Here is a 26,325-nt window from a genome sequence, read left to right as displayed (position 1 = left end):
ACTTAGAGAAAATATTTTAGAAAAGTGTTGCATATTGATATTTCTATGTTTCTATATATATTTATTGTGAGAATTTATTAAGATCAGTGTTTCCACAAAGATAAATATTATTAATAATAACATAGAGTTAAAGGTAAATTCAGCAAATTGGCTATTTCTGCCGATTTATTTAAGTGTGTATCAAATTGGTAGCCCTTTGCATTAATCAGTACCCAAGAAGTAACTCTTCCTTTCAAAAAGGTTGGTGACCCCCGGTCTAGAACAATGTGTTTGTCAGGGTTGAATCAAGTCTTCTTCTACTCACCCCGCTGCTGTTTCATTGTGACACATTCCTTGCTCTTGCCCCCTTTGGGGTGGCAGGAGCACTGCATACACGAGCAATCGTTGTTTGAATGGTTCTATCTTCTACCGCTTGTCCTTTTCGGGGTCGCGGGGTAGCTGGAACCTATCCCAGCTGGTCTTGGGCGGATTGGGGGGTACACCCTGGACAGTCACCACCTTTCGGCACCGGAGCAGCTGGCACTTCCCCACCACTGCTCACTTAATATTTAACATCTACCGGTACTTGAAACTACAAAAAAGGTCAAACTGAAGTGTGCGATCATTTAGATCTCATAGCGTCAAACATTGTAATTTTTTATGTAAGTTTTCTGTTTACTTTAGGCTCATTGACTACGGTTGCGGGTTTAATATCGTTCATAATCATAGATATTTATTTTTGGAAAAAACTGTTCAATTTGCTATTAGTTTTATTTGCAGGTCATATGAAGTGGCTGTTTTAATACCACAGATGGTGCCATTATGAAACTAACACAGATAGGCTCCAGTACACCCCACCCCCAACCTGATGGGGACAAGAGGTAGAAAATGGATGGATGGACAGTTTGTGTGTGTCATTACAGTTAGTGAGAGTGCCACACACTCGGGCATCATTTACTCATCACTACTAGCTGTTGTACAAAGAGAAAATAGAACTAGTAATGTGTCGCAACACTGAGTAAATAACTCACTTTCTTTTTTTTTCAGTTTACTTTTTAAGTTTTAACGTCTATTTAGTCTTAAATTAGAAAACGAAATTAGACGAGGTGTATTGCCTCAAAACCAGTAAAACTTTGCAACCATTTTGAAGAAGAAATTTTGTGTCAATGAACATGTGATAACTAAGCAGTGGCATTATTGACACTTCCTGTCCCTCCGTCCTTTGCAACGTTCCCTTCAGTATGCAAAATAAGCTGGCATTCAAATTAATTGTTTGCTTTTTTTAATTACAGTTTAATATAATTCTTAAACTTCATCTTGTTGCTACTGTTTAGTATGTATACTTTTATCCTCTGACTGGCTTCATAGGTACAAGTTCAAACGTACACTAAAATTTTGCTTACAACGTTGCAAGAATGAAACTTGTACATAGAGGATCATATGTATATACCAAGGTTTCTGCGGGTCATTAAAAAGTATTAAATGGATTTAGCAAAAATAAGCCCCTGAAAGGCATTAAAACAACATTAAATAAGATGTCCAGAAGCATTACAAAAATGTTTACAATTGTTGGCCTGGGCCAATCAACCAATTAATTGAACAATAAATGAAAATGAACTTGATAACTTTGCCGTCAATAAAATGCCATGTCCGGGTGTTTCTTGGCTTTGTCTCTGGCTTTTAAACTGGAGACAAGTTTTCACTCTGTGCATTGCACTCAGCACCTGAGCACGTTTGGCAGCAGAATTAAATGAACAGAGTGAATCCTTTTGTGAGTGATCCACAATCTTTGGTCCGGTATGAGCAGGCGGTTCTGCTAGTTAACACACACGCAGAATATACGGACATCGCCTCACTAGTCGCGTCTGGCTCATGAGAAGCCCAGCTAATTAGGTAACAAAAGTTGGGCAGAAAAAATGTGATTATAAAGCGACATGTACCTAGGTGAATATTTAGTTTGCAAACTGAATGAGCAATATGAGCACGTCAGTACGGACGAACTAGCAAGTATACCAGAGGCGTTGGCAACAAAAAGAAAAAACAAATTACTCGACCCAGTTTTTCCCAATTGGAAAAAAACGGCACTTCAAGCTGTTTAATAATTATTGAAGTATTTTTGCTAACATAGATTAAGATCCCATTTAATTTGTTAGTTTCTGCATATTGTTTACCTACTGCATTTAGGACAATTAATTTCTGTCCTTAGAATTACAACTGTAAAAAAATACTACAGTAGTGAAAAATGTTTATTGCTTTTGAAAGGTTTGCTTGCATTGTTATTAAATATTATACTTTTTACGGTAATTTGGCCATAGTTATTGTATACATCAACCATAGCCTTTTAAAATCTCATTGCCAAATACTTAGAATTACTTGGCAACTATTCAAGGGTATCACTGTCAATTGCTTAAAATTGTGTCTATACAGACAATTGTATGCTTTTGACTACGGGTATATATGAAAATGATCTGCAGTAGGACGTAAGCATTGCATTTGTTTCAAAGTTCTTAAAAAAATAGTTTTTTCTGATACCTGCAAAAACTCTTGTTTACTAAAATACATGGCATGTATAAATGAACAGCTATGGGATAGCAAATTTATTTGTGTCAATTGAATCAATCATTTCAGGTCGTCCAAGTCACTATTTCTTCATTCTGATCCGCTACGGCGCTTATAACATCGTCGCCACGCCACTGGCAACAGCAGCAACTGCTCAGAATGGAGACACCATTTCTTTCCCCACTTCCGTCACACTGTGAGCTGTTCAACACACATTCCATGCATAAGTGCTGAAAAAGTATGCTTTTGGAAATAAATACATTGCCTTTTCTGTGTCCTAACATTTCAGGAAGGATATTCGCTCAACTTTCGAAATTGATGTAGAAGTGTACAGCTTGGTGAGAACACACAAATGACTCTGATAACTGTAGTAAGAATCATAGTAAAATGACATGCATATACAGAGTTTCAGACAGTTTGTAGGCCTCAAGGGTTTTTTGTACACTTTAAGCAATGCTGATGCTTTTGTAAAAAGTGCGCAGCTTTCCAAAAACATTTCCAAAGCATACTGTTTTTAAATAAGATGTGTAATGTAATCTTCCCTATTGTTAATGTGCTTGTTTTTGTGCTGTCCAGTCCCACACCTCCGGAATTAACAGTGGCATCGACCGCATCTCCACCAAGTCAAGGGTATGTTACATTTATCATTCTTGTGCCAATGTAATATTTATTGCCAAAACCATGGTCTCAGTTATGTTCCATTTGCAGGTAACTCCCAGGAAGCTGCTGAATACCATAACAGTGAGTATCTTGCATGAATTGTGATGTGCTGCTCGACTTTTCTAAAGCAGTCTACTTTTTTTTTTTTTTTTATATCAGAGAGCCGGCAACAGTCTGACAGGTAAGTTTACGTTTTTTTTTCTACATTCACAGCACATTTTTAGAGCTTGTTTGTCGTTGAAGGGGTTTGTGTAACATTAGTACTATGAGGGATACAGTCGTGAGTTTTTCTTCTCTGCCATCAGCTGCTGCTATTCCGGCCCTGAACACTCGTCGCTCCAGTAACTTTACTTTGGTGGGCTCCCACAAGATCACTTTATCCTCTCTGGGACACAGCAAGTTCTCTTTGGATAAGGTAATCTTACTTATCTCATTTTATGAAATACAACTTTCTTTACCAATTATTATTTATTGATTTATTTTTACTCTGATTACTTATGGAGTATATTGTGAATAAATTGAGAACAGGAAGTGAACAAAAGTTTTAGCAACTGTTATGTAAAAGAAAAGGGGTAGGATTAAATAAGCTCTGCTTTTTCCTACTCCTTTTCGAACATGTTGAAAAGAGAAACTGGAAATTGGGATGCATCAAGCTGTATGCTTGCATGTTTGAAATAAACTCCAACTCAAGGTAATAGTTTCAAAATGGCCCAAAAGTCAATAACCAATTTATAAACGGTGGAGGATATTACCATTTTGTAGTTTATAATTTGTAAGGAAGGTTTATTTAAACAAATATAGAATAGCAACAGAAACATGAACTGCGTTGGTGTGGTTGCAGCTGACAGTAGCCTGTTAATGAACCAGTAGAGTAGACAAAACAAGTTATGTATTTTATTCGATCCATTAAACCATATCGAATTGTATTTACAACCCGCAATGTGTAAAAACTGCCTAAAAATCACAAAATGCCATAAATTCTGTTGGCCATTTTGAATATTCCGCTCTAAATACCTTTTGGGATTGTCTGTAGATTCTCCATCACGATAAGAACATGTCTGCACTCGGACCAGATCATCAGATCAGTCACTTTGGAAATACGCAAAAATTGGAAAGAGGTGCTGTTTATTATCCACGATCCTTATGTGGCGGCGTGGCGCAGTGGGAGAGTGGCCGTGCGCAACCCGAGGGGACCTGGTTCAAATCCCACCTAGTACCAAACTTGTCACGTCCGTTGTGTCCTGAGCAAGACACTTCACCCTTGCTCCTGATGGGTGCTGGTTGGCGCCTTGCATGGCAGCTCCCTCCATCAGTGTGTGAATGTGTGTGTGAATGGGTAAATGTGGAAGTAGTGTCAAAGCGCTTTGAGTACCTTGAAGGTAGAAAAGCGCTATACAAGTACAACCCTATGTAAGGCAAGAACACACATGCTTGGCTTTTTTTATGCATAAATAAATAAACAGTTGAGTCAACAAATCGAGGGTCTTGTACTGCGCTATTATACTCTCTCTAAAAACATTCAGAAACTGCCAACAATACTCCATTTACATGTCGTGATCTGAAAATTAACCAAATATGAGCGATATTGGTATTATATGTGCCAACACATACGGTCCATTTTAGTGACGCATTTATAGCAATGAGCTAATCCTAGCTTATGCTGCTATTGTTGACACACTAAGCTTGAAGCTGCATCTGTTTCGTCTCAAACTTGCTGAAAAGTAAATTCGAGATCATAATTCATGCATCTCTCACTTGGTAGTAGACAAATGTGGCCATGGACCAAAAGGCTGGTGATGGTATAAAATGCGGTAGTTCCTGCAACTTTTTTTTAACCGTTTGTGAGACTTGTGATTGAATCTTCATCTAAATACAATTTAGTGAGCATCCAATCGGTCGGCGTCCCAGCGAGAGTGGAAATATTGTATCGTAAAATCTTGGATCAAACCCCCGTGGCTTCAGCCTCAACTCTGACGATGTCATGGATCTTCTGCATGATATGAAAACATACAATCACAAAGCAGTGACTCAAAAAAAAGATTTGAAAATAAGATCCTGCTTCAAATTTATTGGTATTTTTGAGGACATGAGCTTTCCCAGAAGGCTTTCTACTCAGTCATGTTTTTATTTATAGTTTGTCTGTTAAACTAACGCTACCATAAAGAATGTCAGGAGTTTACTTGGGAAACAAAAGATTAATTATGAAATGTTTGTAAATAGTAAATGAGTGATAAAAGATAACATTTAATAAATGTGAGTAATTGACGTGGTTTGACTGCATGCTGAAGTCTGCACTTTATTTTGGATGTCTGCACTTTATTTTGGCACAAGGTGTGGGTCACTGGTGATGTAACCTGTCATTTCCTGTCCCCTCCCCTTCCTGTCTTTTCTGCTTCTTGCCTTCAGATGAAACTTGAAGGCAAAATCAGGAAGCTCCTGGGAGATGAATTTCAGGAAAAGGTCCCACGCTGCAACGTTAAAAATGTCCCTTTGTCACCAGTTTTGTTTTGGATCTTCTTCCCCTTTTTACAATTTTTAAACAAAACATTTTCTACACAATAAATGTGCCAGTAATTAGATATATTACATTACATTCCAGGGAGATGCCAAATCATTTGACACTTAAATATAATAACAACACACTTTCATATATAACAAGGGTCGGCAACCTTTACCACTCAAAGAGCTATTTTGACCCGTTCCACAAAATAAAGAAGACAATGAGAGCCGCAACCGTTCTCGCAAATATCTGCTGATGGTCACCCAGTAAACAATAATAAGGGCGTGCTGTGAAGCCATTGCCTTTGACGCCTTCTACAACATGTACAAACAGCTTGCCAGCCCAGCGACATGTTGTAAGTGGCTTCCGCTGATACACGTACATGACTGCAAGGGCATACTTACTCAACAGCAACACAGGTTACACTGAAGGTTGTGATATAAACAACTTTAACACTCTTACTAATATGCGCCACACTGTGAACCCACACCAAAGAAGGAGGACAAACACATTTCGGGAGAACATCATCTCTGTAAAACATTATGAACGCAACATAACAATTACCCATAATCCCATGCATCCATGACTATTCCAGGCTATATTATACACCCCACTAGCACCAAACCCTCCCCACGCACCCTCCGTGTGTCGGTTGAGGTGGACGGGGGTGTATAATATAGCCTGGAGAGTCATGGATGCATGGGATTCTGGGTAATTGTTATGTTGCGTTTATAATGTTACTGTGAGGATGTTCTCCTGAAATGTGTTTGTCATTCTTGTTTGGTGTGGGTTCACAGTGTGGCGCATATTTAATTAGTAAGAGTGTTAAAGTTGTTTATATCACAACCTTCAGTGTAACCTGTGTGGCTGTTGAGTAAGTATGCCTTGCAATCTCGTACGTGTGACGATAAGAGCTGCAAAAGGCATGCGTCTGGCCGGCAGGCACGCAGATAGCATGGTGTAAAGGCGGGCGCGATGACATGTTGTAGAGGATGTTAAAAGTAAAGCCATTACGCATTACGGCACGCCCTCAATATTGTAGTCCGAGTGAAAGTCGGAGATTGCTAACCCCGGTTGATATCCGGGAGAGGCACCAAAATCCGGAACCCCCCGATTGCTTCGGGGGGTAGGCGATTATGCAGCTGAGCCACATCAGAGAGGCCAACGAGCCGCATGCGGCTCCGGAGCCGCGGGTTGCCGACCCCTGATATATAACATGGAAATATTTGATTTCAAAGCCGTTTAATTAAATCAATAACATATTGGTGGAATATATCGGTAAATAATAGAATAATACCATTGATAGAATAGATCAATAACATTGATGCAATAGATCAATAACTAAGCGGAATAAGAATATTGATGGAATAGATTACTAACTAACAGATCAATAAAATTGATGGAATAGATCAGAGATTCTCAAACTGGTACGTGTAAGATTAGTGGTAGGCAGACTCCCAACTAGTAGTACGCCCCCCAAAAAAATCACTTGATGAAAGTACAATGTTTTATTTTCCTATATTAAAACACAGTGATTCTGTTCAAACTGTGTGTAACGTTACAGAGGCCAACATATTAAATATACTTGCTTTGTTTTTTTATCAATACTTAAGCCTGTTACGCTATTGTATTTTAATGTCTGTCATTATGGTGGTACTTAGAGCTTCAAGTTTTTTCTGACCTGGTACTAAAAAAAGATAACATACTAATATTAATGGAATAGATCAATAACATTGATGCAATAGATCAACAACTAATGGCAATAACATACTGGTGGAAAAGATCAATAACTAATAATATTAATGGAATAGATTAATAACTCATACATAAACATTGATGGAATAGATCAATAAGAGCAATACCTTATTAATGGAATAAATCAATAACATATTGACGTGAAATGTTCTTGAGGTGTAGTTTTTAAATGTTGGGACTGTCATGTTGTGCAGGTGCCTTTCCTGTCTCCTCTGGAGGGAAACATCTACCTGCAGCTGCACAGCGAGAGTCACTCCTGTGTGCAACACCATGGCTTCCTGGTCAGTCAACACATGACTCATTCATAACCATTTTACATGTCAAACTTATGAGCTTATTGTTTCCCCGGTCAAAGCAAAGTGTGCTCAGACCAGGGGTCCTCAATAAAATGTGTCCAAGGGCCAGAATTTGTCTCAGCAAACAGTGTGAGGGCTGGTGAATTGTTTCAGACAAAAGGGTTAGCACAAGAGATGTCCGATAATATCGGACTGCCGATATTATCGTCCGATAAATGCTTTGAAATGATCTGTATCGGTTACAAAAATTAAAATTCATGACTTTTTAAAACGCCGCTGTATGGATGGGTACATGGACGTAGGGAGAAGTACAGAGCAGTTGCGTCTCCCAGTCATACTTGCCAACCCTCCCGGTTTTCCTGGGAGACTCCTGAATTTCAGTGCCCCTCCCAAAAACCTCCCGGGGCAACCATTCTCCCGAATTTATGCCGATTTCCACCCAGACAACAATATTGGCCGACATGCAAAGGCCCTGCCTTTGCATGTCGGCCCAATCACATAATACCAACGGCTTTTCACACACACACTTACTTTCATACACACACATACTTGGTCAACACTGAGGGTGGCCGTATAAACAACTTTAACAGTGTTACAAATATGCGCCACACTGTGAACCCACACCAAACAAGAATGACAAACACATTTCGGGAGAACATCCGCACCGTAACACATCATCAATCAATGTTTATTAATACAGCCCCAAATCACAAGTATCTCAAAGGGCTGCACAAGCCACAACGACATCCGCGGATCAGCGCCCACATAACGGCAAGGAAAAACTCACAACCCAGTGGGACGTTGATGAGAATGACTATGAGAAACCTTGGAGAGGACCGCAAATGTGGGTAACCCCCCGGAAGCAATGGATGTCATAAACACAACAGAACAAATACCCAGAACCCCTTGCAGTACTAACTTTTCCAGGATGCTATAATATACACCCCTGCTACCAAATTCCAAGCTGCTGTTTTGAGACATGTTAAAAAAAACAATGCACTTTGTGACTTCAATAATAAATATGGCAATGTCATGTTGGCATTTTTTTCCATAACTTCAGTTGATTTTATTTGGAAAACCTTGTTACATTGTTTAATGCATCCAGCGGGGCATCACAACAAAATTAGGCACAGTAATATGTTAATTCTATGACTGTATATATCAGTATCAGTCGATATAGGAATCAGTAATTAAGATTTGGACAATATCGGATATCGGCAAAAAAAACAAAAACATTATCGGACATCTCTACTTAGCACAGAAGCCCAATAAAAGGTTTGGATCGGGAAGGCTATTCTTAACAATCACGCCCCTACACACTTCCACTGTCGTTGTAAACGTGGGTGTTTGGAGTCTCGTAGTATAACTCCAGAGTCACCAATGGGAATGCTCTCCAGCACTCCCTTAATAGACTTCAAGAAAGCTTGGTACTCTGAACTGCCAAACAACCACGACTAAGGCTGTGTAAAAATTAAATATTTGATTGATATCTTTAAGATTTTGCAATATTGATTGACAAGGCAATATATCGATTACCCTCTACTTTCTCCCACTGCCTGATAGCCGCAACAATGACTCCAGCAGTGTCACAATGACTATGCCACAGTTAGCTGCCATCAAACCTAAGAAAGAAAGTGAAGGACTTACTAACATTTTATCACCCAATTCTCCACAGACCATGACAATGCACAGTAATAGAATACATGAAGATATAGGGTATTAGAATAAAGGGAGATATCTAGTAATACAGTGCAACCTCGCTTTATGAACCTAATTTGTCCTTGAACATGGTTCAAGTGAATTTTCTTCATAAGAAACAATGTAAATATGAACAATGGGTTCTAACCTCGATAACATTCCCTATTTTAGTTAATGTTTTTTAAACTTTGAACTAGGGCTGGGCAATATGGCTTTTTTTTTAAATATCTCAATATTTTGGGCCATGTCACGATACATATCTCGATATTTTGCCTTAGCCTGGAATGAACACTTTATGCATATAATCACAGCAGTATGATGATTCTGTGTCTACATTAAAACATTCTTGTTCATACTGCATTAATATATGCTACTTTTAAACTTTCATGCAGAGGGAAATCACAACTAAATCAATTGACCAAAACTGTATTTATTAAACAGTTAATAAGCAGTGGCACAAAAATTTGTGTCATTTGAAAACAGAAAGTGCAAGATTGTCTGAGATATTTTCAAACAAGCTATTAGTGCACTTAATGCATGATGTCACTAAGATGACATATCAAAAAAACACTAAATTAAAGTGTACTTTTGGTACAGAACGCCACTAGTTTAAAACAAATAAAGTGCACTTTTGTGCATGATGTCACACAATACATTGCAATATTTTTAAAATTAAAATGAGCTGCATAATAGGAAATTAAATCGCTATGTGCTAGGTTACTGCTGCGGACGTTTTTTCCTTATGTTCACTATTTTTTTCATACGGTGTTGATCTGGAAATGGTTGCCGCGGCATTTTGTTGGTGTGGCACCGAATGGGGATGTTGACATGCAGAGTAAGCACTCTTCATTCTCTAGCAGGTGACTTGTCAAATAATGCTACATATTAGCAGTAATGCTACATTTGTAGCAACACATTTGCCCCACACTTGACAAATTACAGTTGTCTGTTTGACATATTCCCACTTGAAGCCAAACCACCGCCAGACGATGGACCCCCTGCTGTTTTTCCTGGGAATTAATTCTGCCTTAATTTTTTACCAGATTCGCACCTTCTTTCTCTCGTATTACCACTCGCAACACACCTAACGCTACCCATGCTGCTACCTCTCTGCTCTGCTAGGGCGTATACTTATGTGACGTGTGTAAGAAGGTGCGCTTGCTGTCTGTAAGAAGGAAAGACAAAAAAGAGTGGAAAGAGCCTGTATTGTAATGCCAGCAGCTAAAAGCAACTGCGTGAGAACGTATATTCGAATATCACGATATGGTCATTTTCTATATAGCACAGAGACAATCCCGCGATAGATCGTCCAGCCCTACTTTGAACACAATATAAAGTGTTATACAGTATCAACTTTCTGTTAACAAGCCAAAAGAGTGTGTGTGTGTGTGTGTGTGTGTGTGTGTGTGTGTGTGTGCACCAAATTTTTATAATTTTGCATAATTCACACAACGACCATTTATAACAATAAAAAAGTTAAAATTAAATATGACATGGTCCTCTGAATCATTTAAAAAGGTTTCCTAAAGGTGACTGTGTAAACAGAGCGATGTCCCCATTAAGTAAGCATTGCCAGAACACACACACACACATTACTTCATCAATCCAGAGATATAAAGATGTGTATGCGCTTACTGGGCAGTGGCCATTTTACCTCATATTTGTATGCCTCCACAACCTGTAGAAAGGGTGGTCCCCACAAGTCACGAACAAAAACTTGGTTGCCATTCCAAATGATAACCTGTGTGTGCGTGCGTGGACCAAATTTTAATAATTTAGCATAATTCACACAAATTTTTACGTCACTCCGGAGGACCATTAAAAAAATAAATAAGTTGAAATTAAATATGACATGGTCCTCGGAATCATTTAAAAAGGTTTCCTAAAGGTGACTGTGTAAACAGAGCGATGCCCCCATTAAGTAAGCATTGCCAGAACACACACACATATTACTTCTTCAATCCAGAGATTTAAAGATGTGTATGAGTTTACTGGGCAGTGGCCATTTTACCTCATATTTGTATGCCTCCACAACCTGTAGAAAGGGTGGTCCCCACAAGTCACGAACAAAAACTTGGTTGCAATTCCAAATGATAACGTGTGTGTGTGTGTGTGTGTGTGTGTGTGTGTGTGTGTGTGTGTGTGTGTGTGTGTGTGTGTGTGTGTGTGTGTGTGTGTGTGTGTGTGTGTGTGTGTGTGTGTGTGTGTGTGTGTGTGTGTGTGTGTGTGTGTGTGTGTGTGTGTGTGTGTGTGTGTGAATATAATTTGCTTCACTAGTGATAACATTATTGAAATAACACTAACATGATAACATTAATTACATAATGATAGCATTAACAACATAATGAATAACTGAATTAACTACATAATGGTAACTTAACACAATCATAACATTAACATAACTATTATATAAGGGTAACATTAACTACATAATGAAAACTTAATAACATAATCATAACATTAAAAACATAATTGGCAGAGGAGAAAAGCAAACTGAAACATGTTTTTGTCCACAGACCATGTTTGAGTTGATCAGCGGATTAGGAGTTTGGCATCGTCGATATTTCACGCTGGATGGATGCAGCCTGCGTTATTGGAACCATCCTAACGACAAGGACAGCAAGGTTGGAATCATTTCATTCATCGGCCACGGAGTCGTCGTCCTTTGTCTTATAAGCCCTTCGTCTTCCAACAGGAAGCAGAAGGTGTCCTCTCTCTCTCCAGCTCTCCCAATCAGTGTGTGCGGCCCGTCAAGAAGGGCTCATGCGCTCGACCTTTCACCTTTGAGCTGGTGAGGGCTGCTCCTCAGGACGACAGTCAAGAATCCTTGACCAAGTGAGTTTTATTAACACATTCTTATTAAATGTGTGCTTCTTTCTTCCATTAATGTGAACCCATCGCTTGATTTATTATATATGATGGATATAAAGATGCTAGATATTACAAAGAAAATGTCACAGGATTGTAAAATTCTCCATACCAACTCAGAACTTTGGAATGAAACATGAACAAATGCTTTGGCAGTGTTTTACTTCAATTTGTTTTCACGAATAAGACCCTCATTTTGTTAGATGTGGCGGCTTTAATTTTGCCACGGCGCCATGCCACAATCAGTTACAGGTAGTGGAAACCTTGGTCTGGCAAGCAATAGTGCCTAGGAGGAGCCTGAGCTTAAAAAAACAAGTGAACTGTGGTCGATTTTTCCAGGCTTCAAACATGACAGTGAATGAGTTTTTGTCTTAATAATTCATTATTTGTGGTTGCGAAACGACTTTTTACGAGGCAGCGACACTTATTGTACCTGTTCAAAAATGATCCAATATTAGGGATGTAACGATATCAGAGTCTCACGGTACGATAAACTCCCTACACCAGTATGTTCAAGCACTTTCAAGGCGAGTTTACTGACGGATATAAGTAAGAACCTTACACTACTTAATATTAGAAATGGCAACAGCAGAGGATGACTGTCCCATAATGTCGACACGGACTACAAAGGCGGTCGCGCGCGATTTTTCTGGATTTATGCAGATCCCAAATACAGATCAGCAGGTACCAGAAGGTAAGAACTTTACACTACTTCATATTAGCAATGGCAACAGCGGAGGATGAATTCCCCACAATGCCGACACGGACTACAAAGGCCATCGCGCGCAATTTTTCTGGATTTATGCAGATCCCAAATACAGATCAGCAGGTACAAGAAGGTAAGAACTTTACACTACTTAATGTTAGAAATGGCAACAGCGGAGGATGAATGTCCCATAATGTCGACACGGACTACAAAGGCGGAAGCGCGCCATTTTTCTGGATTTATGCAGATCCCAAATACAGATCAGCAGGTACCAGAAGGTAAGAAAATTTGCTTTTACATAATATTGCGAAACAAAACGCCGGATGATGTCTTACCTTATACATACCATAATAATACTTGTTGAAATACAGTACAATCCATCAAGCGGTGAGGCCTTATAGCTTACCAAAGTCATACTAAAAAAAATTGATAGATTTTTTTTTTGCGCCATGTGTAATGTTCTATATTTTCAATGGAACATATAACACTTTGGTGTTTTTACTCGAGTCATATTGCCATCATATTGCAGTCGACACATGTCTCTTATGTATGACTGCCATCTACTGGTCATACTTATCATTCTGCTTCAAAACCAGAATTATTCCGTACGTTAGGCACACTGTCGAGTTTTGAGGGGGAAAAGTATTTGAAGTGCTCCTTATGGTCCAAAGAATGCGGTAGTTTTGTTTGAGGGTTGTTGGCAAGTAGTTTTGTGTATTATTGGAGTATAATGTGTGTCACAAGTAAAGTTGTGTTTGTTTAGGTGTTGGTTTTCTGCGGACACCAAGCAGGAGAAACTGGATTGGGTGGAGAAGTTGACGCAAGCTCTCCTGGACTTCAACACCTGGAATTCCACATCAGCACAAACGCAGCAAAGCAGCAACTCCTGTGTCAACCTGAGGGAGAGCATCCTCTAAAGGTTTATTCTCTTTTTTTGCACACGTTTTCTTTATTTTAAATGAAGGCCAATCCTTGTTTTAGTTCTGCTTCCATTTGATTTTTTTTTAATTTTCATTATCTTTTGGGGCTCAAACATTTGTGTTCAATACCTCTTGTTGTCATTGAAGCCTACTCAAGTATCACTACAAAACAGCAGAAGATAAATATTTGACCACACAGAATCTTACTGTGAAGCAGATGTGCAAAACCAGTGCACCACTGCGCTGCCTTTCTGTCAAATACTTAATGCTGCTCATTTTGTAGTTTTGTGTATTTGTATAAACTGGAAGGAAATATCTATGAAGTTATCAAACATTACAGTTGGTTATATTTGCAGGTATGGGATCTTTTTTTCTCTTTCAGATTTTGTATGTTAATATGATCATATATATATATATATATATAAATATGTGTGTTTGTATTTAAGCACTGGTGAGATTTGATGCTGATCAAGTTTTGTTAATGGTTACTCGCTTTTGTTATAAAAATGTCAGCTCGTTCTATGTACGGAATTGAAATACTAATAAAATGAATTCATGGGAAATGAGTTTGTACTAAAATCACACACACTGTCACTTCATTCTTTAACTGGTACTAAAGGTTTTAGAATCTCTCAGCTTGACAAGACCCGACAAAATCTTTCCACAAAAAGTATGTAAATGTACCAACAAAACAATGCAGGTAGGAATAATGGTGCTCATTGCTGACTCACATTGACTTAGCTGGAAAGGCAAAGTCCACAATCTCTGGTCAGAGGTTAGCAATAGAGATGTTTGATAATATCGGCCGATAAATGCTTTAAAATGTAATATCGGAAATTATCAGTTTCAAAAAGTAAAATGAATAACTTTTTAGAACGCATATCCGGGCATACTTGCCAACCCTCCCGATTTTCCCGAGAGACTCCTGAATTTCAGTTTCCCTCCAAAAAATCTCCCAGATTTGGCCTCTGAAAACACTTGTGAGTGACTGCAAGGCATACTTGGTCAACAGCCATACAAGTTACACTGAAGGTGGCCGCATAAACAACTTTAACACTGTTACAAATATGTGCCACACTGTGAACCCACACCAAACAAGAATGACAAACACATTTCGGGAGAACATCTGCACCGTAACACAACAAATACTCAGAACCCCTTGCAGCCCTAACTCTTCCGGGCTACAATATACACCCCCGCTACCACCAAACCCCGCCCCCCACACGTTAACCCCCCCCCCCCCCCTTTGTGCGTCGGTTGAGGTGGGGTATATTGTAGCCCGGAAGAGTTAGTGCTACAAGGGATTCTGGTTATTTGTTCTATTTTGTTCATGTTGTGTTACGGTGCGGATGTTCTCCCGAAATGTGTTTGTCATCCTTATTTGGTGTGGGTTCACAGTGTGACGCATATTTCTAACAGTGTTAAAGTTGTTTATGCAGCCACCCTCAGTGTGACCTGTATGGCTGTTGACAGAGTATGAGTTTCATTCATTTGTGTGTATGTGTGAAAAGCCGTGGATATTATGTGACTGCGCCGGCAGTACTATCACGGCACGTCCTCAATACCGTTGGCCGGGTGAATATCAGGACAAGTTTGGGAGAATGGACGTGCATTGAAATTTGTGAGTCTCCCGGGAAAAATTGGGAAGATCGGCAAGTACTTGCCAGGGCGGGAAAGCCATTCAAAGAAGGTGAATTCATCAAAAAGTGAATGTTAGTTTTTTTTGGGAGAAATCTTTTCTTGCGTCCCAGCCTCACCCAGTTTCTGCATCCAGTGGCCCCCAGGTAAATTGAGTTAGAGACCCCTGCTCTGAACTGAAGCTGTGCCTTCATTGTTTTTGTAGCAGTTGTTTTGGGGCATGTTTTGTGGTGGAATGGTCCGAAACTTAACTGCAAACAAAGTGGTTTGAGTACAAAAGTTGTATTTACCCAATATCAAAAAGTGCAGGTTGGATTTACTTGTATATGCAGCATCGTCCTCCAGAGGATCCAGAATCAAACGAAAAACATATGACTCCCTCATGTGTCAAGGTATTTTTGTTTTGCCACTGCTGGCACCAACACAATCGTGGATATCCTTGTCATAACAAGCATTCATCAAATTTCTTAGACTGGTTGGTGCGACCCCAAATTCAACTTTCCCTCACATTTTGCTTCCCAGTGATTCAGAAATAGGCTTTTAGATAGACTTTCTTTTTCTTACTTAAACGGACAATAAATATGGTGTGAAGGTCCGAAATTCCACTACCGTTTAAAAAAAAAATAATGCACTTTGTGAAAGTCAAAGTATAGTCTTTCCCATAGTTGTAGTGGGTATCAGGATTATCTCAAGGAGAGCATGTCCCAAATTCCAAGCTGCGGTTTTGAGGCATGTTAAAAAACAATAATGCACTTTGTGACTTCAATAATAAATATGGCTGTTACGGCTAATCTTGTGTTCCAAAAAAGTTACGAAAAAATAAAAAATAGGAGAGTAGTCCTGAGGAAGAGCTTTAAGACTCACCAAATTCCTTAATAAGCACTCGCGGAGTATTTTCTACATTCAAAATGATTAGAATTTATTTTCACAAACAAAATAATATTCTCCGTGGTTGACTTCAAAATAACTTATTTAGCGGTAAATAAGACGGACAAAGGAGCACCCAGCTGTGCTGTCTTCTTAATCACAGGAGGAGCGTGAGGAGCTGAAAACAATCAGGCAATCATAATTAATCTAAAACAGTGGTGTCAAACTCAAATACAGAGTGGGCCAAAATTTAAAACTGAACAAAGTCGCAGGCCAAGGTTGAACAAATTAATCTTTTAATAGGGACCCAAACAAGTTTTGCATTGAATATTGAACAAGCAAGGCTTATATAACTTTATAGTGACCAGCAAAATAGTTACAAATTATATTAATAAAAAATTCTCAATGGCATATCAAATAAAATGTAAATAAAAATTGGGGTGGGGGGTCCGAGTTTGGTGGTAGTCCTGGAAGAGTTAGTGCTGCAAGGGTTTCAGGGTATTTCTTCTGTTGTGTTCATGTTCTGTTACGGTGCGGATGTTCTCCCAAAATGTGTTTGTCATTCTTGTTTGGTGTGGGTTCACAGTGTGGTGCATATTTGTAACAGTGTTAAAGTTGTTTATACGGCCATCCTCAGTGTGACCTGTATGGCTGTTGACCAAGTATGCCTAGCATTCACTTGTGTGTGTTAAAGCCGCATGTATTATGTGACTGTGATGGGACGTTGTTTGTATGACGGAAAAGCGGACGTGACGGTAGGCTGTTGAGGACGCTAAAGGTAGTGCCTTCAAGACACACCCCCAATATTGTTGTCTGGGTGAACTTTAACTCCTCCCACTGGATCTTTCCTAGTTACCGATCAACCTGACTAGGATTTAAACCCAGTCCTCTTTGATTGGGAGATACCTGTTTTGACCACTCAGCCATCTTTGGTCTTCTTAAAGGGAAATTTCAGGCCCCCAATGAAATTTTTAAATGAGAACCTGTCTCAGTAAACTATTATATAAAAGCTTTCCTAGTTACCCATTGATCTGACTGGGATTTGAACCCAGTCCCTTTTGATTGGGAGCGAGCTGTTTAACCATTTTCGGGAGCGGCACTGAACTTCGGGAGTCTCCCGGGAAAATCGTGAGGGTCAGCAAGTACGAGTATTGGCGGTGATCTTTATTTGAAATGAAATTACGCGGCGGGCCAGAGTTTGACACCCGTCATCTAAAACATCCAAAAATTAATCAACATCATCCTTGGCATTATTGGATTTCATTGTCGAAACAATGAATAAATAATATAAATAGGCTGTGTCACGCCGAATTTCTTCCCCCCCCTACAAAAACCTTCCCCCAGGAAGAAATTTGGCGTGACAGCCCCTCTAATGCCTGAAGGGCCCCCATGAGGGTGGAAGGACCTTAAAGCAGCCCACACAGCTGCCTGTTTTAAAAGCATTATAATTGGCTGATTGTCATTGGTGGAAAAATAACGGGGAGGAAAAAATATTAGCATTCCAGCATGCTAACCTTTCAAGCTATTTTTGCTTCGCTAATTTTGCAGCTGTAACCCTTAAAGGCCTACTGAAATGAGATTTTCTTATTTAAACGGGGATAGCAGGTCCATTCTATGTGTCATACTTGATCATTTCGCGGTATTGCCATATTTTTGCTGAAAGGATTTAGTAGAGAACATCGATGATAAAGTTCGCAACTTTTGGTCGCCAATAAAAAAGCCTTGCCTGTACCGGAAGTCGCAGACGATGACGTCACAAGTGTGAGGGCTCCTCACATATTCACTTTGATTTTAATGGGAGCCTCCAACAAAAAGTGCTATTCAGACCGAGAAAACCACAATTTCCCCATTAATTTGAGCGAGGATGAAAGATTTGTGTTTGAGGATATCGATAGAAACGGACTAGAAAAAAAAAAACGAGATTGCTTTGGGACGGATTCCGATGTTTTTAGACACATTTACTAGGATAATTCTGGGAAATCCCTTATCTTTCTATTGTGTTGCTAGTGTTTTAGTGAGATTAAACAGTACCTGATAGTCGGAAGGGTGTCTCCACAGGTGTCTTGACGGGCAGTGTCTCAGGGAAGTCGACGGCAGCTTCCTGGACGACACAAGCTCAGCTTTTTTCCGGTAAGAAGCGACTTTTTAACCATAATTTTCTCACTGAAACCTGCTGGTTGACATTTCGTCGTGTTTCATGTTCGCTTGACTGCTCTCTGATCCATAGTAAAGTTTCACCTCTTGGAATTTTAAACAAGGAATCACCGTGTGTTTGTGTGGCTAAAGGCTAAAACAGGGGTCACCAACCTTTTTAAAACCAAGAGCTACTTCTTGGGTACTGATTAATGCGAAGGGCTACCAGTTTGATACACACTTAAATAAATTGCCAGAAATAGCCAATTTGCTTAATTTACCTTTTAATAAATATATATAAATATATATATGTCTTGATTGGATTATCCAGAGAATAGTGCTCGATACCGTGGTAGAGCGCAATATGTAGGTGTGGGAAAAAAAATCACAAGACTACTTCATCTCTACAGATCTGTTTCATGAGGGGTTCCCTCAATCATCAGGAGATTTTAATGGAAGCATTCACATACAATGGTTTATATAGAGCACAGAGTGGGTGGGTACAGGCAGGCGTAGGGTGTGGTGATTGGCTCATGTGTTACCTAGGAGGTGTTTCCTTCTGTGGCGGCATGTTGAAATGATTTCACTGCGCTTGTTGAGGGATGATAAATCTGGATGATATATAATAAACAGTTTCTCTTTTAAGCATAGGTTGCATCTTTTATTACCACTGTTGTAAGGTGTGCTGGATGCAAGAATTTGCCATGTTATTGAATATTCAACATTATTGTCTTTGAGGTTCCAAATGTGTTTGCTGAGTTCTGTAGAATTCTGCAAAGTCTGGTTTCTAAAGGAGGCGTTGTGATTATTCCATCTTGTTTTGAACGCTCCTTCGGTTAATCCTACGTACGTGTCGGATGTGTTAATGTCCTTGCGTGTTACCTTTGCTTGGTAAACGACTGATGTCTGTAAGCACCTTCCGTTGAGAGGGCAATCAGGTTTCTTGCGACAGTTACATTCATTATTGGTTTCAGAGTCGTTTAGTCTGGGGGTAGGCAGTCCTTTTGCAATTGCTTTGTTGTGGTTTGAAATGATTTGTTGCATGTTGTTCATACAGCTGTAGCTCAATTTAATGTTGTTCTTGTTGAATATTTTTCTTAGGGTGTTGCCTTTGGGGAAGTGTTTGTCGATCAGAGTGAGGAACTTGCGGCCGATGTTGGTTGAGACGTCTTTGCTGAATGGCGGATTGTACCAGATGATGTTGTTTCGTTTTCTGCTCTTTTTTGGTTGGTTTCCTAGAGTGGGTTCATAGGTGAGGGTGAAGTTGTATCCGCTTTCATCAAGTGCTTTCTGGTACGGGGGGGTTGCTTGGTCGAATTCAGCTTTGCTGGATGACAGCATCGATAGTCTTTTATTAATTCCGGTAGGTATTCTTTTGGTGGTGGTGGGTGGGTGGTTGCTGTCATGGTGCACGTATTGGAGTGTTGTGTTGGGTTTCGTGAATGGTTGGTAGCTGTTATTTCTCAGGTTGAAAGTGACGTCGAGGAAGTTGACGGTTTGCTTGTTGGCTTCAATCGTGATCCGTAGGCCGTTTTCTTTGAAGATTTGGCATATGCGCTTCTTGGTGTTCTCGCTGCTCCTTGGCGAGGCGCGGCACACTGCCAGTCCGTCATCACGGTAAATACCAAGGTTCAGGTTGAGGCTAGCAAGCTGGGAGAAGAGGAAACTCCCAACGAGTTTGCACGTTTCTGCTCCGTCAAAACTCCCCATAGTAACGTCAAACGTTGAATTGTTCTTTTTTTGCCATGGTGTACTGTTGTGGATGAGTATGGAGTTCTTTGCGTGGATGATGATGTTTCTTTCGTTGCCCGTGATTGAGTCGTATACGTATACGTATACAGAGTGGGTGGGTACAGGCAGGCGTAGGGTGTGGTGATTGGCTCATGTGTTACCTAGGAGGATGTTTCTTTCGTTGCCCGTGATTGAGTCGTATACGTATACGTATACGTATACGACTCAATCACGGGCAACGAAAGAAACATCATCATCCACGCAAAGAACTGTCGTATACGTATACGACTCAATCACGGGCAACGAAAGAAACATCCTCCTAGGTAACACATGAGCCAATCACCACACCCTACGCCTGCCTGTACCCACCCACTCTGTGCTCTATATAAACCATTGTATGTGAATGCTTCCATTAAAATCTCCTGATGATTGAGGGAACCCCTCATGAAACAGATCTGTAGAGATGAAGTAGTCTTGTGATTTTTTTTCCCACACCTACATATAAATATATATATATATATAAATGGGTATTTCTGTCCGTCATTCCGTCGTACATTTTTTTTCCTTTTACGGAAGGTTTTTTGTAGAGAATGATGAAAAAAAAACCACTTAATTTAACGGTTTAAAAGAGGAGAAAGTAGGAAAAAAATGAAAATTTAATTTTCTACTCTTTAAAATACAAAATTCAACCGAAAAAAAGAAGAGAAAAAGTAGCTAATTTGAATCTTTTTGAAAAAATGTAAAAGATTTATGGAACATTATTAGTATTTTTTCATGATTAAGATTAATTTTAGAATTTTGATGACATGTTTTAAATAGGTTAAAATCCTATCTGCATTTTGTTAGAATATATAACAAATTGGACCAAGCTGTATTTCTAACAAAGACAAATAATTATTTCTTCTAGATTTTGAACAAAAATTTTAAAATAAATTCAAAAGACTTTGAAATAAGATTTAAATTTGATTCTACAGATCTTCTAGATTTGCCAGAATATTTTTATTTTATTTTAATCATAAATTTGAAGAAATATTTCACAAATATTATTCTTCGAAAATACTGAAACTAAAATGAAGAATTAAAATAAAATGTATTTATTTTTCTTTACAATAAAAAAAAAAAAGTACTTTAACATTAATTTAAATTGTCAGGGAAGAAGAGGAAGGAATTTAAAATGTAAAAAGGTATATGTGTTTAAAAATCCTAAAATCCTTTTTAAAGTTGTATTTTTTTTTCTAAAATTGTCTTTCTGAAAGTTATAAGAAGCAAAGTAAAAAAATACATGAATTTATTTAAACAAGTGAAGACTAAGTCTTAAAAATATTTTCTTGGATTTTCAAATTCTATTTGAGTTTTGTCTCTCTTAGAAGTAAAAATGTCGCGCAAAGCGAGACCAGCTTGCTAGTAAATACATAAAATTTTAAAAAATATAAGCAGCTCACTGGTAAGTGCTGCTATTTGAGCTATTTTTAGAACAGGCCAGCGGGCGACTCATCTGGTCCTTACGGGCACCCTGTTGGTGACTCCTGGACTAAAGCTTCCCAACTACATCTTTCTACTTTGACTTCTCCAATATTAATTGAACAAATTGCAAGAGATTCAGCAACACAGATGTCCAAAATACTGTGTAATTATGCCGTTAAATTAGACGACTTTTAGCTGCGTGTGTGCAGCGCTCATACTTCCTAAAAACCTGTGAATTCTTGCATACACGTCATCATTACACGACGTTTTCAAGACGAAACTCCCGGGAAATGTAAAATTGCAATTTAGTAAACTAAAAAGGCTGTATTGGCATGTGTTGCAATGTTAATATTTCATCATTGATATATAAACTATCAGACTGCGTGGTGGGTAGTAGTGGGTTTCAGTAGGCCTTTAAGAGTCATATAACTTGGTGTTATCACGCCCTCATTGGGGTCCTTCAGGCATTAGAGGGGCTGTCACGCCAAATGTCTTCCGGGGGGAATACATTTGGCGTGACATCTCCAACAATGCCAATGCCATGTTGGCACTTTTTTCCATAACTGGAGTTGACGTTATGGAAATTTATTTTGGAAAACCTAGCTTTTGATGGATTGATTGAAACTTTTATGAGTAGATTGTACAATACAGTACATATTTTGTACAATTGACCACTAAATGGTAACACCCGAATAAGTTTTTCAACTTGTTTGAATCGGGGTCCTCGTTAATCAATTCATGGTAACGTTACATTGTGTTAATTCCACGACTGTATATTTCGGTATCGGTTGATATCGGAGTTGGACAATATCGGCTATCGGTGTGGTGGATGGTCCGAAACTTAAACGGCAACAAAGTGGATTTAGTACAAAAGTTTTTTCTACCCATAATCAAAAAGTACAAGTTGGATTGAATTGACCATGCAGACAGACAACGTCCTCTGGAGGTGATTGAGAATCAAGCAAAATCATTTCATAATATTGGCCTTTTATATGTTTCCCTCATGTGTCAAGGTCCCGTTGTTTTGGACTTGTTTGTTCGGCAACATCCTTGAATCCCTTAGTCATAATATACAATCAAAATATTTTGTAGAATAGTCAAACCGACCACTGGACTTCGACAGGTGTCTTGTTGAAGACACAAAATATGATACAAAAGGTCAGAAATTCCACTACATCTGCAAAATAGCCATTATCGGACAACTCTAGTTAGCAACGTGTAAATATCAGTGAAGACATTCAGAATAGGGATTCATCCTATAAAGAATGACACGCAATAACTTAATCATAAGGTTTATTTTTGTTTTATATTCAGCTGCTTGTCTTTCAAGTAAGCGGAAGCTCTTTTTCCCCTTACTTGGAGCATGACAGTCTCCAATAAAATAAATACAAAAATGCTAGTTTTTACAAAGAAAATGTCAATTAGAGCAGTGGTCCCCAACCTTTTTGTATCCGCGGACCGGTCAACGCTTAATAATTTGTCCCACGGCCCGAGGGGGGAAATCCTTTATTTATTTATTTTTTTTTTTTCTTTGTCATGAAAAAGGGACGTTTTTGTCATGAAAAAGGGATGTTTTTATGGTTGGTGCACTAATTGTAAGTGTATATTGTGTTTTTTATGTTGATTTAATAAAAATAAAAACATTTTTTTTTTTTATTAAATAAAAATTAATAAAAAATTATTCTGCGGCCCGGTACAAATCGGGCCACGGCCCGCGGCCCGGTGGTTGGGGCCCACTGAATTAGAGGATTATAAAATCCTCCAAATGAACGCAGAAATTAATAAAACTTGAAAAAAAATGCTCTGCCCGTGCTTTTTGTTTCAAGATTGCTGATTTGCTCATTTTAGTGTCATCCAATCATGTCGCTCAATGGGCATTTCTCCAACGATTGTCTAGTTTGGCTGCAGTGGAAAAACCCACTCTGTGCTCGCCCACTGAAGTCAATGGACACTCATTGTCAACACTGTGACACTACCACAATTAATGGGGGGGAAAATGATTTAAAAATAAAAAAAGATGATTCTCAACAAAAATTTAACACATTCTAGTGCATATTTGTAACCCCGTCTATTTTTTACCGCTTGTCCCTTTTGGGCTCGCTGAAGCCTATCTCAATTATTTGACCACTTGTGTGATTGACATCTTTAAAAAATCTGAAATGATGTGCTTTGTGTGATGTAGAAATGTGTTTAAATGGCAACATTCTCACTTTTTCTTATGATTTCGAATCTAACCTTTTTTAAGCTGAGAGCCATGAAACCTAAATATTTAAAAATAAAAAAAAACATTTTTCTAATGAGAGCCATGAATACAAACCCTGTTTCCAAATAAGTTGGGAAATTGTGTTAGATGTAAATATAAACGGAATACAATGATTTGTAAATCATTTTCAACCCATATTCAGTTGAATATGCTACAAAGACAACATATTTGATGTTCAAACTCATAAACTTTATGTTTTTTGTGCAAATAATCATTAACTTTAGAATTTGATGCCAGCAACACGTGACAAAGAAGTTGGGAAAGGTGGCAATACATACTGATAAAGTTGAGGAATGCTCATCAAACACTTATTTGGAACATCCCACAGGTGTGCAGGCTAATTGGGAACAGGTGGGTGCCATTATTGGGTATAAAAACAGCTTCCCAAAAAATGCTCAGTCTTTCACAAGAAAGGATGGGGCGAGGTACACCCCTTTGTCCACAACTGTGTGAGCAAATAATCAAACAGTTTAAGAACAACTTTTCTCAAAGTGCAATTGCAAGAAATTTAGGGATTTCAACATCTACGGTCCATAATATCATCAAAGGGTTCAGAGAATCTGGAGAAATCACTCCACTTAAGCAGCATGGCCGGAAACCAACATTGAATGACCGTGACCGTCGATCCCTCAGACGGCACTGTATCAAAAACCAACATCAATCTCTAAAGGATATCACCACATGGGCTCAGGAACATTTCAGAAAACCACTGTCACTAAATACAGTTTGTCGCTACATCTGTAAGTGCAAGTTAAAGCTCTACTATGCAAAGCGAAATCCATTTATCAACAACATCCAGAAACGTCGCCGGCTTCTCTGGGCCCGAGATCATCTAAGATGGACTGATGCAAAGTGGAAAAGTGTTCTGTGGTCTGACGAGTCCACATTTCAAATTATTTTGGGAAATATTCGACATTGTGTCATCCGGACCAAAGGGGAAGCGAACCATCCAGACTGTTAACGACGCAAAGTTCAAAAGTCAGCATCTGTGATGGTATGGAGGTGCATTAGTGCCCAAGGCATGGGTAACTTACACATCTGTGAAGGCACCATTAATGCTGAAAGGTACATACAGGTTTTGGAACAACATATGCTGCCATCCAAGCGCCGTCTTGTTCATGGACGCCCCCGCTTATTTCAGCAAGACAATGCCAAGCCACATTCAGCACGTGTTACAACAGCGTGGCTTCGTAAAAAAAGAGTACATGTATTTTCCTGGCCCGCCTGCAGCACAGACCTGTCTCCCATCGAAAATGTGTGGCGCATTATGAAGAGTAAAATACGACAGCGGAGACCCCGGACTGTTGAACGACTGAAGCTCTACATAAAACCAGAATGGGAAAGAATTCCACTTTCAAAGTTTCAACAATTAGTTTCCTCAGTTCCCAAACGTTTATCGAGTGTTGTTAAAAGAAAAGGTGATGTAACACAGTGGTGAACATGCCCTTTCCCAACTACTTTGGCACGTGTTGCAGCCATGAAATTCTACGTTAATTATTATTTGCAAAAAAAAAATGAAGTTAATGAGTTTGAACATCATTGTATTTGTAATTGAATATTGGTTGAAAATAATTTGCAAATCATTGTATTCTGTTTATATTTACATTTTACACAATTTCCCAACTCATGGAAACAGGGTTTGTAATAAGAAAACATCAGAAATAAATGACGCTGCTGAGTCATCACTTTCTGCCTGGATCGTCGCTCAGACTTTGCTGCGTTTGGAATGTTTCTCTGGTTGATAAGCGGCACGTTTGTTGCGATGGTGAGGGAAGGTCGGCATCAGTTCAGGCTCGCAGGCTGCACGGAGAACGGGAATGAGATGAAGGTCTTGAAACGGGAAGAAAAGAAAGAGTTTTTACTCACGTAAAGGTTTCTCCTTGAAGTAGGAACTCTCCAAACAATCTTTGGCCGACGCTCTGGACAAAGAAGACTTTAGGTTGGTTTGGCTTTTCAACTTCCTACCTTTCCAATGTTACAACTCCGATGGGTCCAAGGATGGAACCTTGGTGCTGTCGCCGCGGCAACCATGTGACAAAAGACACTAAATTGCTTGGCAACCACTTCAAAAAGACTGACAAGGAAGCTTGCTAGGTGTCTTTAGCACCTTCAACCTCACTTCAACACTGCTAGAGGACTTCGAGACGGACTTCAGGCTGTAAATTCCAGGCAACACTTAAGAGTTGTGCTGGACAACGAGCTGGAAGGTTTGGTTTGAGTTAATCGCGTTGCTCAGTCTGCGGACGCTACTCGGATCCCTAGAGGAGAACTTTACAAAACTGGTCTTT

The 26,325-nt window shown here is 39.1% G+C and overlaps 2 protein-coding genes across 11 annotated transcripts in view; one reads left to right on the top strand and one right to left on the bottom strand.

Moving 5' to 3' along the window:
* LOC133568234 (anillin-like) overlaps positions 1-14,525 on the top strand; it is a 42,443-nt gene extending 27,918 nt beyond the window's left edge. For 8 of the 9 annotated variants that reach the window (XM_061920042.1, XM_061920038.1, XM_061920041.1 and 5 more), the window contains 11 exons: positions 2,608-2,734; positions 2,828-2,876; positions 3,115-3,168; positions 3,247-3,279; positions 3,358-3,379; positions 3,504-3,613; positions 5,605-5,658; positions 7,648-7,734; positions 11,964-12,071; positions 12,143-12,282; positions 13,785-14,525. In XM_061920042.1, coding sequence (XP_061776026.1) covers positions 2,608-2,734; positions 2,828-2,876; positions 3,115-3,168; positions 3,247-3,279; positions 3,358-3,379; positions 3,504-3,613; positions 5,605-5,658; positions 7,648-7,734; positions 11,964-12,071; positions 12,143-12,282; positions 13,785-13,938 — 938 coding nt within the window. In that variant the 3' untranslated portion in view covers positions 13,939-14,525. The remainder of the gene's footprint in view (positions 1-2,607; positions 2,735-2,827; positions 2,877-3,114; positions 3,169-3,246; positions 3,280-3,357; positions 3,380-3,503; positions 3,614-5,604; positions 5,659-7,647; positions 7,735-11,963; positions 12,072-12,142; positions 12,283-13,784) is intronic. The other variant, XM_061920036.1, reaches the window with a different exon arrangement.
* An 8,525-nt stretch (positions 14,526-23,050) lies between these two features.
* Positions 23,051-26,325, bottom strand: part of LOC133568232 (cyclin-dependent kinase 10-like) — a 36,456-nt gene continuing 33,181 nt past the window's right edge. For both annotated transcript variants that reach the window (XM_061920033.1, XM_061920032.1), the window contains 2 exons: positions 25,904-25,956; positions 23,051-25,837 (listed from right to left, as the gene is read on the bottom strand). In XM_061920033.1, coding sequence (XP_061776017.1) covers positions 25,743-25,837; positions 25,904-25,956 — 148 coding nt within the window. In that variant the 3' untranslated portion in view covers positions 23,051-25,742. The remainder of the gene's footprint in view (positions 25,838-25,903; positions 25,957-26,325) is intronic.

This window comes from Nerophis ophidion, linkage group LG14 (genome assembly GCF_033978795.1).
Source record: "Nerophis ophidion isolate RoL-2023_Sa linkage group LG14, RoL_Noph_v1.0, whole genome shotgun sequence".
In the NCBI taxonomy this organism is placed as follows: domain Eukaryota; kingdom Metazoa; phylum Chordata; class Actinopteri; order Syngnathiformes; family Syngnathidae; genus Nerophis; species Nerophis ophidion.
The sequence above is the reverse complement of the archived record's forward strand: the minus strand, read 5'-3'. Positions and strand labels throughout refer to the sequence as shown.